This window comes from Numida meleagris, chromosome 16 (genome assembly GCF_002078875.1).
Source record: "Numida meleagris isolate 19003 breed g44 Domestic line chromosome 16, NumMel1.0, whole genome shotgun sequence".
In the NCBI taxonomy this organism is placed as follows: domain Eukaryota; kingdom Metazoa; phylum Chordata; class Aves; order Galliformes; family Numididae; genus Numida; species Numida meleagris.
In genome coordinates this window covers 7,786,120-7,801,686 of record NC_034424.1, presented here as the reverse complement: position 1 = coordinate 7,801,686, position 15,567 = coordinate 7,786,120, and the positions used below count along the sequence as shown (strand labels likewise).

Here is a 15,567-nt window from a genome sequence, read left to right as displayed (position 1 = left end):
GGGGGGGACGGGGACGGGAAGGCGGCAGCGGGTGTTCCGGGGCGCTGGGTGCTGGAGGGGAAGGAGCCCCGGCCGTGGGAAGCTGTTGCACGCCTGAGAAGGCAGAAGGAGCGGAGCGAAAGACTTGAGGGAGAAACGCCGCTTCGGGGTGCCCGGGGGGGGGGAGCGGGGGTCGCTCGATGTGGGGCGTGGTGCGGGCTGGGGGCTGTGGGGAGGGGGCTGCGAGTCCCTGGGGCACCAGCCCGCGGTGCTCTGTGCCCTGAGCTAAGGGCAGTGATGCTCAGACCGTGCCCATGGCAGGCGTTTGCACCGCAGGCTCTCGGTTACGCTACAGGGACTTGGCTCCCTGCACTTTGGGTGCTGCCCGAATTCACACGGGGCTGGAAAAACAGCTTCGAGCTGCCTCGTGTTTGTGCAAAGGCTGTGCCTCGCCTGTTCTTTTCGCTCAGGTCAAAAACCAAAAAGGTCGGAATGGGAGTCAGCTGGAGGCCTCCCAGCATCGCCTGCAGCATCGCTTACCCTGCGTGTCCTCACCGTGTTTTGTTTCTCCTCTAGCAGTCAGAAGTGGGGGCCATGCAATATCTGGACTATGCAGGGAGGAAAGATGACTTGGTCTGCACGCAGCGTGCCAGCGTGCCATCAGCTCTTTTTCCCTGCTTTGCAATAATTTTCAGCACAACTGTTGGCTTCTGCAGTGTTTACTAACTTCTCTTGATTGTGTTGTAAACAGTCTCCATCTCACTCATTAATGTCACTACAGCGGTACCTGACCTGAATGTGCAGTGGGCAATTAGAGTGCTCTCTCAAAGCACTGGGGATGCTTCTGGAGAAGGTGACGTTCTCAGAGGTGGAAGGATTGTTGGCTTCCTGATGTGGAAGGCAGCAAGAGAGGGCAGGGGGTTATAACAGGGTAAGCCTGTGCTTGCAAGGCAAATCAGGGGGGAAAAATTCCACCTCTGGAATGGACTTTGCTCTGGAATGGCTCCTGTTCGTTTTGCACAAGTGTCCAAAGAATCACGTGGAATATTCCCATTGTTTTCTGGGTGCTGGGACCTGTAAACTTGTGGAAACTTTGTGAAGTCCATTCTTCTACAGTGTGGAAAGCAAGCTTGAGTTCTGTTCATTCAAAAGGAGAAAAAGTCCACGTTTCATATTGCTTTCTCTTAAGATAGAATTGAAGGCACTGCTGCACAACTGGCTGCAGTTGGTGCAGGCCCTAGGAGTTGCTGGTGATGGGAATAGCAGCGTGGAAATGCTGGTTTTCTTTTGTTGGCCTATGCAGTTAGTGCCAGGAAAAGAGCCCCAAAACACCAGGATAACACTTCTATTGCACAGCGCAGCTGTTTTAGGTGATCTGAGCAAAAACCATGCGACAGCTTAGCATGTGGTGTTGGTTTTGTTGATGCCTGCTTGGGGACACAGTGACCAACTCGCTCTTAGCTCCACTGTTTGTGAGCAGTGTGGTCACACCAAGTCAGAGCTGAGCAAAACGCTCGTTGACCACTGCAGGGGGGGTCCTTCCTGCCTCAGCCTTGAGCTGGGAGATGGGGCCTGGGTTTAATGCATGTTCCTGCAGGACCTAGGGCATCCTGATTGATTCTGCTGCCTCTCAACTCGTGGGACATGGGAGAGGAGCTCCTTCTGGTGCTGCGTGTACGAGTTTTGGGAGGGGGGTGCCCCTTCTGTCTGTGCAGTGCCCAGCACAGTGTGCTCTTCCTCTTATTCTGGCCTCCAGGTGCTGCTGTGATGTGGACCGGTGCTGGATTGGGGGGGAGTTGGAGATGTGAATTACCTTGGTGAAGGAGCTGGGGGCTGGCTCCACAGCTCAGCTTGCATTCCCTTTCTCAAGGCCAGTAATGAGAATGTCCCAGACATTGGGTTTGTTCCTGATCTCGCATAAAACAGCGTGTTAATGCGCTGCAGCTACGTGCCGTTTGTGCTCTCCTTGGAACACATGCAGGCATGTCTCAGACCTTGTCTCCCTGTACTCTCATCTTCCAGCCCTGCTGCCCTGCCCCTCTCCAGCAGATCCAGTTTTCTGCCACCAGAGAATAGAAAATGTGGTTTTTTTTTTTGTTGTTGTTCTGGCGTGGCTGAGTTTTTTGCTGTTCTGTATTTTTTGCACTTTAGGCGATGTCCAAACTTGCATTCTGCGTTCCTGAAGAGCAAGTTTGAACTCGGGTCTTACATGGCAAGAAGCCCTTGGCAGCAAGTTCCTTCGGGGTGGAGGGATTTCTTATTTAACTCTTGATGCTGTTCTGCTGCAAGAGCAGTTCTATCTCCAAACTGGTCCCTGGTTGTACCTTGTTCCCCCTCCCGTGTGCTATGTGTCACTGACCAGCTCCCAGAGCTCGAAGCAGCATCCCTGTGACAAAAACACCGACCCAAAGCGTGAAACAAAAATAGCTCCTGTGTGCGAGCTGCAGGGCCTGGCCACAAAGTGGGGCTGCTGGGTCCTGGCCTGTTGATACATGCATATTGTCTGTGGGAAAGCTTTGCCACTTGCTGAGCTTCTCTCACTTTTAGGATTCTTTTAGTTAAATGTTACTCAACGGAGCTGATTTTTCCCAAATGGCTTAGCAACAAAGTGGCACAAGTGGGGTTTTTTTCCCTTCCACTGAGGCGTGATCTTGCTGGACGGCCGCTGGCATCTGGAGCCACCTCTACCTGTTGTCTGATGCAATGAACCGGTGTGTAATGAACAACAAGCACACAGCCTGACAGGTTACCCCCCTACCCCCCAGTGCTGCTGTGGGTGAGGGAGCAGGGAAAGGCACTGCAGCTGCTCTAACAATGCCCAGCAACGTTGCGCAACCACCTAGGGAAGGAAGTGAAAAATTATCATTACGATGCAGTTTCAAGGGCACTATTAAATGAGCAAGTCGCAGCTCAGCCTTGTACTTAGCTGGTTTCTCCTGGGCTGGAGTGACAGGGCAGTAAGGAGCTGGCAGCAGCTGCGGCCTCGGCTCGCCCCCAGCAGCAGGGTGAGATCTTAGAGCTGCTTCTGAGCCCCCAAAGTGGGTACCCGAACCCCAAGGCAGCGTCATGTTCCCAGCTCGTGTGTGCCTGGCTGCTCCCTGCCTCGTGGAAGCTTGGGAAGTGCTGAAGGATCTCACTGATACCCGATTGCTTTTCTATTTTTCAATGGAAATAAGAAGACCCCTCTGCAAGGCCAAGCTGTCAGAGCAGTAGCCTAAGCCCTGAATGAACTATGTGCTGCTATCTGATTGCCACCTTCAGGGTAGAAGTCTGTAGCTTAAAGTCTTCTACTCCCAGTTTTCCTCCAGTGAGAGCACTTTGCCCGAGGATGATGGGCAGTGCAGCCACGGCCTCTCCTTTCTTACTGAGAGCAGGAAGGATGCAGCTCAAGAAGTTTCCTCTGCTGTGAGCTGGGAGGTCTGCGCAGCTGTGAGAGCTGCAGGAATGGCTGACAGCTTTTGGTCTCGTCTCCCTTCCTGCTGCTCTCTACCCCTCGTGTTCCTCTGGGGGCTTGGGGCTGATGCAGCGGCTCTGGATTCTGCAGGAGCGAGATTAAGAAAATAGGTATTTTCCCCATTTTTAAGCCTACGTTTGTACTAATAACGTAACTCCATGTAGGAGCCATTTCATGTTGAGCCCTGGCTCCACGCGAGAGCAGATGTTCTTACTCGGAAACTGCTTTTAAAAATGTATGGATAAAACTCAGTGCCTTCAGTCAGTGCCCACGGTTTGCTCCCTGAGCTGCAGCAAACACCGGCTGCGCTGTGCCCGTGGGACAAGGCCCTGGAGGTGTGTGATGCTGCACATGGGGGGCTCCTCCTGCCCCAGGAACAGAGTGGGGGGCTCCGAGGGTTGGCTTTGTTGTGCTGTCAGATTCCATGTTCCCCTGGCTTTCTGCGGTTTGCTGGCTGCAGGGCTGTACCTGCTCGGTACCCAGCAGCTCTCCTGTGATCTGTGCTGGAGTGCACAAAGAACAGCCTCCTTTGTGAGTACCCATTCACACCTGAGGAGAGCTGGAAGATGCCAATTAATGTGCATCTCTCTGGGACTATCTCTTAATTACTGTTAGTTGTGGTTTGTTCTACAGTAGTAGCCAACATCCTGTGCTCTGTACCAGAGTGGGTGGGCACTGGGAGGGCTGCATCCATCCCAGGCTTCTGGAGTGCTTAGCAAACATGAGTATTTCGTTGCAGCCGTCCTGGGATGTTCTGCTGCTGTTTGTGAGGGTGAGAAACTGCACATCCTTGGAGGTGAAGGAGAATGCGGGTGGCAAAGCTGGGAGCTGAGTGTCCTGACTCCCACTCCTCCCCTCCAGCACTTCCTCACCCATGTCACTGAGGTTAATTGTGCACTGGAGACGCTGGGCTGGCGTCTGAGCAAGCTGTGCAGCCACAGCCTTGGGCTGCACGATGTGACAATGGGGCTGCTGTTCTGCTTAATGCAGAGAGGGGACAGGAGGTTATGCAGGAGGAAGCTGTGTGCCTGGGGCACTAAATACCAGGCTCTGCCTGTCTGCGAGGTGTGCACTGCAAATGTGGTGGGAGTGCTGCAACCTGCGGGCTGGGTGAGAGCAAAGGAGCAGCGGGCTGGGGTCTGGTGGCCCTGGCTGTATGGAGCTCATCTCTGGGCTACTGTGGGAGGTGAAGGGTAAATGCATGTCCCCAACACCTTGGGGAGGACCCAATTGCTGCTGAGCTCTTGTGAAGTTATCACAGCTGATGCTGTACCAGAAATCAACCCCTTCCAAAGGAGCTATCTTCTGCAGGGGTTGTACTGTGCAATGGCACAGGGGGCTGTATCTTGCTGCAAAACACAGAGACCATCAGACCTGCCTTGTTTACAGGCAGGCTTTCTGCAGCGTGAAGGCAGAAATATTACCCTCCTGGACTACACAAATGAAAACCCCTAGCACCATAAGCAAAGTGTTTAAAGAGTGTTTCTCTCTTTTCTGACAAATCAGCGCTCCTGGTTTCAGGGAGGAGCAGTGTGCTTAGGTCAGCCCACGGGCAGGCTTCCCATGGCAAGTGAATTGGGACTTACACATTAAATGCAGATGGATGTCCTGGAACTGTGAGAGGCCACGTGCGCCTCCAGGCATTTCCTCGCCTGCTTGTCCCTCTGAGTGTCCGAGCTCCTGCTCTCATCTCAATAATAAACCACATGGGCTCGCAGTAACGTGCCCAGAATTTTAAGGCTGCAGCCCTTGGCCAGCGCTCATATTGGCTGCTTCCATCAGGGCTGTGATCCAGGGCACGCCAGCGTGAGGAGGTGGGTGATTGGAGTCTGCAGTTTGGTGCTTTGCTGGAGAAACAGCGGCCGTGGTGTCACCTGCACCCATCCCTTTTGTGTGCGCTGCTGCAGAACGCGTGCTTCCTTCCATTAGGCTGCTCTTGGATGGGAAATTATCCTCGGCTGTGGCACTGAGCCCTGGTGTCCTGCCTTCATGTGGGGGCAGAGCTCATGTGGCTGGGAGCGGGGGGCTGCGCTCCTGCAGCTTTGGGAAGGGCAGTGAGTGTGTGCAGCCTCAGCTCCAGACAACTGAGTCATCCGCCAGGGCTGCTGGCTCTCCCCAGGCTGGTTGCCTGAGGCGAACATGGCACAGAGACAGGAGACATAAATACACACACACACACACACACACACACACGCTCACACGCATGGGAGAGAAAAGTAACAGCTCGAAATGGGATTGGAATTTAAAATGAAAGGAAATTACCAAGTAAAGCCGTGTGTGCTTCAGGCTTTGGCTGCTCCTGGACGCTGCTGGTGCAGCTGCTCTGCAGTGTTCTCCAGGGCATGGAACCACTGTGTGGACGTGGTGTTGTTCCTGCGTGTGCACCTGAGCAGTGAGGTGAGGAGCCCTTGTCCCCCCTCTGTTCTCCCATTGCTGCTGCCCATGCTCCTGGATGCATTTCCTGGCGCTGCCTGCTGCTGTGCTTTGTCTTTATCTCTCTGTCGGATGAAGATGTCTCTGTGCAGGAGCAGATTTTGCTGAGAGCGTGCATTATTGAGGAGCCGGTATAAAATGAGCTCCCTTGTTTTGGGTATGTGTGTAACCCTGGTGCTATCTCCTCCCTTCTTTCAGCAGCATAAAGGGAGAGAGGAGCAGTGAGATCCTTTGTGCTACAGAGCAGCCTCTGTGCTGCATAGAGCCATTACAATACCTGGCAGACCAAAGGCAAAGGCCCAACCAAAAATGGGTCCATGGTGAGGTCTCCACTGCTCATTCCTTCTTCTGGCTCCTTGGCTGTGTGTTTCTATCAGGCAGGTAATGATAGAACATTAAGCCAATGCCTTCCTCCTTTCTACGTGCATGGTAACAAATACTCACCGTGCATTGTGACTGTGCAGCAGCAGGGAAGAAATGTGGGAGAGGGAGAAAAAGGAACTGGATGTTAAAGGCATGAGGAGCACAGCCTTAGGAAGGCTGGTTTGGAAAGGGGACACTGTTTCCTACTGAAATGGGATTCCGCCTCCTGCCCAGCAGGCATGGCTGTAGGATTGGTGCCCAGCAGAGCAGCGAGGTAAGCAAATTGCCTGCTCCTTCTCCAAGCTGTTTTTCTGAAGAACATCACTGACAGTTGACCCTTCAGAATACTGGTCTTCTCATTTGGATTCTCCAGCTGCTGGCAGCTCCTGGCTCGAGGTGCTGGCTGTGTTGAGCCTGAAGCAGCATCCCGTCTTGCTACCTTGGGCAGGGTGCATAATGTCTAGCTCACTATTTTGTGATAGCAAAGAGGAAATTATTAGGGAAAGCACTAATGGGCTTGCCATATCCAAGACATCCATGTGTTTATACAAATTCCTGCTGCGGAAGAGCAGTACCAGGGTCTATACCCCAGCTGCAAAGGTGAGCTGCGCTCTGATCTGTGAGGCAGCTCCCAGCATTATGTGCCTGCCTGCTGTTAACGTGGGGGATTGGGTCGATGCTGGTACTGCCTTGTTGGAGCAGAACCTTGTGCAGTGTCTGGGTGTGAGCAAAGGCTTGCCTCCACAGCTGTTCATTGCGGTGCTGCCAAGTGTTTCTAGGGCAGGTGCTATCTGTGAAGCTACGCTAGGGCAGAAGTGCTAAAAATTCTGGGGAATGCAGCAGACAGCGACGCTGAACGATGCTCTGGAAGGAGGAACACCAGCTTGCAGAGTGCTGGAGCTCCAGGGTTTCCCACAGAGCCAGCAGACACCGACGTGTGGTGCTGCTCAGTGCTAGACAGTGGCTCTGTTCTGCTCGGGTTGGTGAAGCAGCGCGTAATTCTCACCTCGCATGCGAGCTGTGCTGCTGTGAGGCCTGGCCGGCTGGGAGTGCTGCCATGCTTTGCTTTATGGGCATGCAGATTAGGCTGGTGGTGCACGTGGGCTTTCCATAATGTCACAAAGAACCCCAAAGCGCTTTTGCTGTGGTTCCGCTGAGTCTGGGTTTGCACGGAGGGGCTGCAGAAGCTGCCTGGGGATGCTGGCAGGGGCTGCGGGGATCCCTGGTGGATATCGGAGCTCTCAAGGGAGATGTTTCCTTTTCAGACATGTGGATGTTGTGTTTAGGAAAGCCAGGGGGTGCCCTGTGGCTGTGAAACAGCCATGGAGAGCGTCGTCGCCCTGTGCTTGAGCTGTCGGGTTGAGTTTGCGGGGCGGCTTTTGGAATGTGTGCATGTCTGGATTTATTTCCGATATCAGCAGCCCTGAAGTTTTCAGGGAGAGCTCAGCAATGCCTTCAGCAGCACTCGGAGCGTGAGACAGCTGCAGGAAAATGGCACAGAATTGGTGTGCTCTGCTCTGCTGCAGCCTTGCCAAGGGAGCTCTGTCCTGATGTCTGGCGTGATGTGGGGGAGCCGTGGCCGGTCTCTGCTATGGCTCTCCCCGCTTTGGGCACAGCAGGCTGGGATTGCTGAGGGGGAACCACCAGGGATGGCTGCTGTGCTCAGCTTGGTGGCATTCCCTGCGTTGGCTTTACCTGCAGAAGCGTGATGAAGGAGTCGCTGCCTCTCTGGATGCTCTGTGCTCCATTGCTGTGCTCCTGCTGATTGCTTTTTGGTGAGTCCTGCAGGAAGGAGAGGAGGTCTGCGTCCGTGCTCTTCCTGCCATTAAGGTCACATCAAACCCCTTCTGATGAGAGTGCTCGTGCTTCAGAGGTCTCTGGGTAAGCTGTGATTGCTCAGCATCTCCCTGGCTCACAGCCTGGTGGCTCAGGAGTGCTTTCGGAAGGATCCCAATGGCCTCTCCTGGTGTAAACGCTTGGCGAGGAGCAGGAGAGGCAGGAAGGGAACAGAACCAATTGGCTGTAGATTGCTGAGGGTTCAGTGGAAAAAACACATTGTGAACTTTGCTTTCATTGCCTTTTAACCCACACCACGATGCTCCGTTTGCAATTTGGTGGCTTGCATGGATCTGCAGCTGTTGGAGCTGGGCAGGTGCGGGCAGGCTCAGGCTGAGGCCGCCTGCACACAGGGCTGGGAGGCAGGGTTAGCCATGTGGTGGTCCCTATCCTTGCTGGGACTTGGCAGCATCTCTTCACTGTGCAGTGGTTTTCCTGCTCTGGGTCCGTGCTCCGAGGCAGGAGAAGCTGGGAGGAAGGAGAAGCCATTTTCAGTACCAAACTTGGCTTGAACGCACCCTTGTGTGTCGGTGGGTGAACGAAGTTGAGCAGCACAGGAAGAACAGGGAGCAAGCGGGTCAGCTGCCCTCATTGTATCGCTGCTGATGAGTCAACGGCTTGTAAACATAGCTGGTTTTGATGCGTGCTGTAATTGGAACTCTGTGTTTTGTAGCGGGAGCAGCACGCTGATTCGAATCACAGCGTATGTTTTAGTGAGAGGAAGCGCTGACCCAAGTGCCAAAGCAACGTTCTAATGAAAAGCCATTCAGACTGCACGTCCTCTGTTGCCCTCTGGTTTCTGGAAGTGACTGAAGGAAATAGCGCTTCGCTTCTGGAGGAATCATCCCCAGAGTGTTGTTTTGTTGCTGCGTGATGGATTAATTTCACTGATGGCACCAGCGTTGTGCAAGAAAGCAGCACGCTCGCGGAGAGCTCAGGAAGCTTTCCCCGTCGTGCTGAGAGCGGTGGGGCTGGTTGGTGCACGCCGTGACCGCACTGCATGTCCTGCTGCAGCAGCTCCTCTTGAGAGGGAGCTCTCCTGCACTGTCCCTCTTTTGAGGCATCTTGCTTGGTCCGTGCCTTCCCATGGATCTGTTCAGTTTGGGAGTCGTAACGTTTTTTAATGGACCGATGTCCAAGTTGGTGTCTCCTTAATCGTAATTTCCTTGGTCCCTGTGAAGTTTTTATATCTGATTTAAGTGCTTTGAGTGCTTTTGGGTAGTGAGTGAAACTGTTAACCAGGATTCACTGAAATTCACATTTGCACCTTAATCCCATCTGAGCTACTTCCAGTGCCTCCTGTTCATTACATCCCATCGTGATCCTTTTGATGTTCGAGTAATTTTGGAGTACCAAAGCTTAAACTTGTGCCTATTGCTCATTAGAGATTTCACTCCTTGAACACCGCGGAACAACTGCCCTTTATTCTGCTCCTGCTGCAGGAGGTGCTGGGCTCTTTGTGCAGCCACCTCCTGCAAATCCCTTACTCTGCTGTAGCAAGCCTTGGGGCTCTGGACCTGGCGTTCTGTTCTCCCCTGCTCCTACCCATCCTCACGGGTTCGCTGTTGGATGGGTGCTGCTGGGGTTGGGAGGTGCCTGGAGCTGGGAGCAGAGCAGTGCTGGGTGCCTTGAGCTCCCGAGCAGGCAGTGAGGGGGGGTGGGTTCGAATTGCTGACGATGACGCGGCTCGTTGGAGCCACTATGAATTGAAATGGGGTTTTATTCAGCTCTACTAATCAGAGGGTGAACGCAGCTAAATACAGCTGTCTTCCTCGCTGTCATTTGGTATTTATTAGCAAATATGCAGTGGAATTGAATTCCTTGTGAGTACTTTGCAGCTAATGGTAGGTGGCAATTAACTGAAATGAGTACTGTTGAGCACGGATGCTACCATCAGTGAGTGGAAGAGGAGGTATGGAGCCAGCACACGGCCCCAGCAGCTTCAAGAACACCCTGTTGTTTTCCCCTTTGGGTTCCCTTCATCAAGACTGCAGTGCAAATAGCTTCTTGTGTGCCTCAGGCAGCCTGCTTCTGCCATGGGTAGCCTGGGCCTGAGCTGTTCTGCGGGTGCGCAGGGAGAGGACAAATAGGAGTTATCCATGCAGTGTTTGGCAAGGGAAATGCAGAGATTTGGGAAGAGCGGGTGGCTGGAGTACTGGAGTACTGCACTGTAGCTCCAGCAGGCTCCAAGAGTAGTGTTCCCCCATCTGGGGACCTGGATCATCACAGAAGTCCTGGAGATAGTGCTGTTTTGACAGCAAAGGTGATCATTGTTAACGGCACTGGTAGCACCTGATGCTGTTTTGCTTTGCTTCTTGCTTGGCAGTATTCTCAGCACTCCTGGGCCCCTCGCTGCCTTCTCTGTGCTGAAGATATTGCTGTCAAAGAGTCCTTGTGCCTTGTCTGTGCATCCCTTGTGAAGGAACATTGTTGCTCTCTAATTCTTTCAGCATCTTGCCAGGCAGCCAAAAGGCGATCTGCACTGCGTGCTGTCATTAGCTGCTGTCTGACAGTGATGGATGACCCTGCAAGATCTTGTTGTTAACGGCGATATCAGCCCTTCCTGTTCTTCTCAGCTCTTCCTGCCTTCAGATCACAGCTATCCTCCTGAGAAGAAGTTAAGCTGGAGGGAGGGGGCCCTTCTGCCTGCTGTGTGTGCCAGCAGCGATGCCTGCTCCTGTTGGTGCAATGCGCAGCTGTTGCAGTGATGGGGCCAAGCAGTGCACAGGGCTGTGCTATTCCTGTGTCCCCAGCAGAACACAGTGCAGACTGCAGAACTCATCTGGGGCCGAACGCTGGCTTTATACTTGGCCTCTGATTGCTTTTGATAAATGCTTTTTGTTGTTGTTTCTTAGATGCCTGCATTGCCCCATGTTTAAGTACCTTTTGCTCCAGGAGCGCCCTGCCTGCAGCCCTGTGGCTGTGTGCATCCCCCACGTGCAGCGCAGCTGTGGGTCCTGCTTGGTGCTTCCACTGGGAACTGTTGCTGGGACCCCCCCCCCCAACAGTGCACACAGCACAGTTCTGATTCCTACATTACAAGAGGGGTCTTTAAAACTGTATCCTTACCTGGCTGGATTTGACATGTTCAGTCATCTCCATATGCTCAGGGAAAAACGTTTTGCTGTGCTTGTACTCTTGCTGTGGGCTGGGAAGGCCACCAGGCTCTCCTGAATAGTCGTGGTCTTGGATGGGTTCTGCCACTTGGGAATCCTGCCTGTCTGCAAGAAGGTGTGGATCTCTGCAGGCAGTTTGCTCTTAGGGCTGGGGCAAGGCTGTTCCCATGGGCTTCATTGTCCTTCTGTTTTTCTCCCCCATGCTGTGCTTTTAGCAAAGAGGTTGCATGCACTGGGGGAATTGCATTTACAAGCTTTGACGTCTTAGCTGTGGAAGGAAGAAAAGCAGCTCGTGTTCTGCAGCGTCACCTCTGAACCACACCATATGGCCCAGCCCGGTGCCTTCAGCTTCTCAGCAGCAATTTGCTGGCTCAGGAGGGAGTGAATCTTCTTTTCTGGAATTAAGGACGAGCAGTAGGTGCTTGCTGAGGTGGTACAGGCCCAGGCACACTGCCTGCATGTCAGCACAGGGTGAGGGGATAGAGGGCTGTGCCTTCTCACATGGGGATGTTTAGGAGCCCAACTAACTGGGCTGCTGTGTGATGTATGGGATCTGCCTTCTGCTTGGCCCCAGCCTCTGGAAACTGCTCAGACCTTTCCTGGAGCTTGCAACGGACGAGGCCTCTTCAGAGTCTGCTGAGCTGCCGTGCGCTTCTGCCCAGAGATGTCCCTGTTCTGGAGCAGCCCTGAGCTCCTCTCCTGATGAGCAGAGATGTGTGGCACCCGGAGCTCTGGCTGCAGCAGAGACATGGGCAGGAGCAGCTGATGCAGCCACAGAGGCAAGGTGCTTCGGGAGGAGACTGATTCCAAAAGGAGACGGGTGCTTGCCTTGGACCTGGTCATCTCTTGGGCTCATCCAGAGCCCTCCTTCTTTGGGCAGCGCTGAACACATGAATGAGCCAGGACTCTCTTGTTTCTGGATTTTAGCTGTGGATTCAACTCTCTTGTACCTGAAATCAGCAGACGACAAAGGATATTGTACTTCTCAGAGGGAAGAGGGACGTTACTTTCTCTAGGTCTTCCAAAACCAAAGCAGCACTCCTTTTTCCCTGCCCTTCCAAGGACAGCATACAGGAGAGGGAAGAAGTGTCCAGTGTAAGTGAAGCTCCGGACTCCAGCAGCTTGCCAGCAATGCTGCCCAAGTGGATGGAGTGAAAACTGGAGGGCAGCCCATGTGGTGTGACTGTGAAGATGCCTTCAGCATCTTCCAAACCCCAGCTCCCACTGGTGAGCTCTGCAGTGAGAGCTGGCGGCCCTCAGCCCCGTTGCCTCCTCCTGCCCGTGGGTTTGGAGCTCTGGGTTTACGTCCAGAAAATGCGCAAGCTGCAGAAGAAGAGGTAGGAGGAGGGGGCTCGGGGGCTTTGTGGGAGGAAGCGGGGCTCCCACTTGTCTGTCTGTCTTAGTTTATTTGAGGCTGGTTCACATTGGCTCGCTTGAATGGCAGATGCCCCTCTTCTGCTGAAATCACCCTCGTCACTTCTTACAGTTCAGCTTTGGCCAACGGAAGCTGCTGGGCGTGCAGTGGTTGGATGTGTGAGGCTGTTTGTTGCTGAACTTTTAGTTGTTTCCTGTGCCCTTTGTTTTGTGTTTCTGAGCTCTTTTAAAGCCTGCGGTGACCGAATTACACAGTGTGTTGCTTCCTGGAACTAGCCCTGGCTGTGGGAAGGGCGGGCGACTTGTAGGAGTGGGTTGTGTTTCTGTTTAGCATTGCTGTCTTCAGCTCCTGTCCCTTCACGTGGCAGCAGAGGCTTGGCTGAACACGGAGCAGCTCCCTCCCCTCCCTGGTGTGCTGAGGTCCCGAACCGAGCAGTGATGCTAATTAGAGAAGGCAGATACGCTGCCGAGCAGCCTGTTCAAGGACAAACAGATTTCCATTAGGCTGTGAGCATTGGAGGGTTGTGTCACTGCAATGTGCCCGAGCACTGGGAAAGCTCCCAGGGTGTGTGAGTGTGCACAGGTGTGTGCGGCAGGGCTGAGGCACGCTGTGTGCTTCAGGCAATGCTTCCACCTGCAAATGGGGGCTGAGCAAGATGCTGCTCTTGGAGTGCATGTCTGGGCTCTGCTGCTGCGGGGTGTGCTGTGTTGCAGGGTGGGGAGCCGTCACTGTTCAAATCACACAGCAGTTGTGGTCGGTACATGGCTGCAGTGCCATGATTTAGGCAAGCTGTTCTCCAGCTCTGCTTTTAGACTCTACGCTGGGTGAACTCTGGCTGCTGAAGAGAACCTGGTTATTGGGATGAGCTTTGGTTGTTGAAATGTGAAACGAAATTATGCAGAGCATGCTTCTGTCTGCAGCCTCCCAGCTGGAGCCCAGCATTAGTTCCTGTAACAGTGGCTCCATTCCCCCGTTTCGAGCCCTTTCGAGTTCCTTCTCTGCTATGTTGCCTGAATTTGTTTTTGCTCATTTAAGATGTTCTTTTTCTTTCTCCACTCCCAAGCCTTCTTGTGGACGACTGGCAGATGCCTGTCAGTGCCTGACAGGGGACACCAGATGCCTGCTCTAGCGATCTGCAAACCACACAGCTTGGCATGATCCCGCAGTGGGCCCCTTGAACTCAACACACTGCACCAGAATCTCGCTCTTACTAATTTTCTTGTGGCTTGGCACAAGGATCTGTGGAGAGGAGTTAAACATTTTTAGTACCAACAGTCAAATGTTTTTCTTTTTCCGGTATCAAACAGGGGTTCAGGCACGGAGCGATGCTGCGCTGGCACTGCGAGCAGCCTTCTTGCACAAGCAAAATGGCCCCTTGGGTATGGGCTGTGGAGGAGCTGTGTGGGTTGAGGTTGGAGCCCTCAGGGGGTGCAAAACAGCTCCTCTGTCCCTGCTGTTATTTGGTGGCTTTGGGGATGAAAGAGCAGTGAGATGGGGGAGGTCTCAGGGCTGGGGCTGGATGTGTTGTGCGGGTGGCTTTGGGGGAGGCATCTCCCAGGGCTCCCTTGTGCCTGTGCACGAGGCAGCAGTGGAGCTGCAGCTGTCCTGCTGAGGGTAAGCGTGGTGTTCTCGATCTGCATAGCACAGCCGAGCTTTCTGCAGCGCTGAGAAGAGAACAAAAATCTCCTTTGGTTGTTTATCATCTTCAGTCTGACCCTTGCTTTTCTGACGCTGGACGAGTGAGCTGTAATTCTTCTGAGCAGGCATCTGACTTTGACCTACGCAGCCTTGAATTTTTTAAATACATGAAGCAGAAAGGAAAAAGGCCAAAAAGAGCAAAGAGAAGGTTCTGAGCAGAAAAGCAGGAGCACGCTGCACCCATCTCCTTGTGGAGGGGCTGACTGTCCAAACGCAAGCTCTCATACGTTTGCTCTGTCCTGGTGGGTGCATGGTTGCTCTGAGCTCCTGGGGATGGCTGTGATGTAGGACTCAGTAGGACATGTGGAGGAGTGTGTTCCCTTTCCTTGAAGCAGTGGCCTCGCTCCTCTCTGCGCTCACAGCCCAGTGTGCGCTGCTGCCAAAGGTGCTGAGAAACACGAGGGAGAGCAGCTCGCCTGGAGGCTGACGTGCAGAGTGCCTGTGGAAAAAGTGACAGGCAGAGCTAATGGAAAGCAGCCCAGCTGCTCAGCCAAGGAGTTCTGCGCAGCCCAGGGTTGCTCTGGTATCCAGTAAGGCAGTGCTGTGCTTTGGCTGCCTTCTCTGTTACCCTGGGGAAGCAGCACAGACACGAGCAGCCCAGGTGCGTGGCTTCCATGATGTGCATCCCCTGGAAGAGCAGATGCCACGCTATGCTCAGGATGCCAGCACGCAACGTGGGGGCCAGGAGGCATGAGATCCTCATCCCACTTCCTACCATGAACCCAAGGGCTGCTTGTGGCTGCTCACAGGTGCAGTCTGTAGCTCTGGGTGCTTCTGTCTCACATGCAGGAGTTTTTCCTGATGCAGTGAGTAATTAGATGTACGCTGAGCTGCCTTTTTAACCACTGCGTGGTGGCATGGGCACACTGTGGTCTAGAATCTCTAAAGGTGACCATCTTGCTTTTGGCAGAATGGAGGCATCCTGCCTGGAGCTGGCCCTGGAAGGAGAGCGTCTGTGTAAGGCAGGAGACTTCAAAGCTGGGGCAGCCTTCTTCGAAGCAGCGGTGCAGGTGGGGACAGAGGACCTGAAGACTCTCAGTGCCATCTACAGTCAGCTGGGCAATGCCTATTTCTACCTAAAGGAGTACTCCAAGGCCCTGGAGTACCACAAGCATGACCTCACACTGGCCAGGTAAGTGTGTTGACCGTTCTTCATCCTAATCAGAATTTGAGCAGAGGAAGGTTCCGTGGGGTCTGAGCCCAACAGCCTGAGGGAACCTGCCCTAAAAATGAGCATCCAAGCTAGCTCAGAGGCATGGAATTCACCATCCTATGAAGAACTTGGGAGACAGAGGAAGGGATGTGGAGGAGGG

At 53.7% G+C, this 15,567-nt stretch overlaps 1 protein-coding gene across 3 annotated transcripts in view; it reads left to right on the top strand.

Annotated features, from left to right (window-relative positions):
- GPSM1 (G protein signaling modulator 1) overlaps positions 1–15,567 on the top strand; it is a 51,094-nt gene that overhangs the window by 306 nt on the left and 35,221 nt on the right. For all 3 annotated transcript variants that reach the window (XM_021413806.1, XM_021413805.1, XM_021413807.1), the window contains exon 2: positions 15,165–15,386. In XM_021413806.1, coding sequence (XP_021269481.1) covers positions 15,165–15,386 — 222 coding nt within the window. The remainder of the gene's footprint in view (positions 1–15,164; positions 15,387–15,567) is intronic.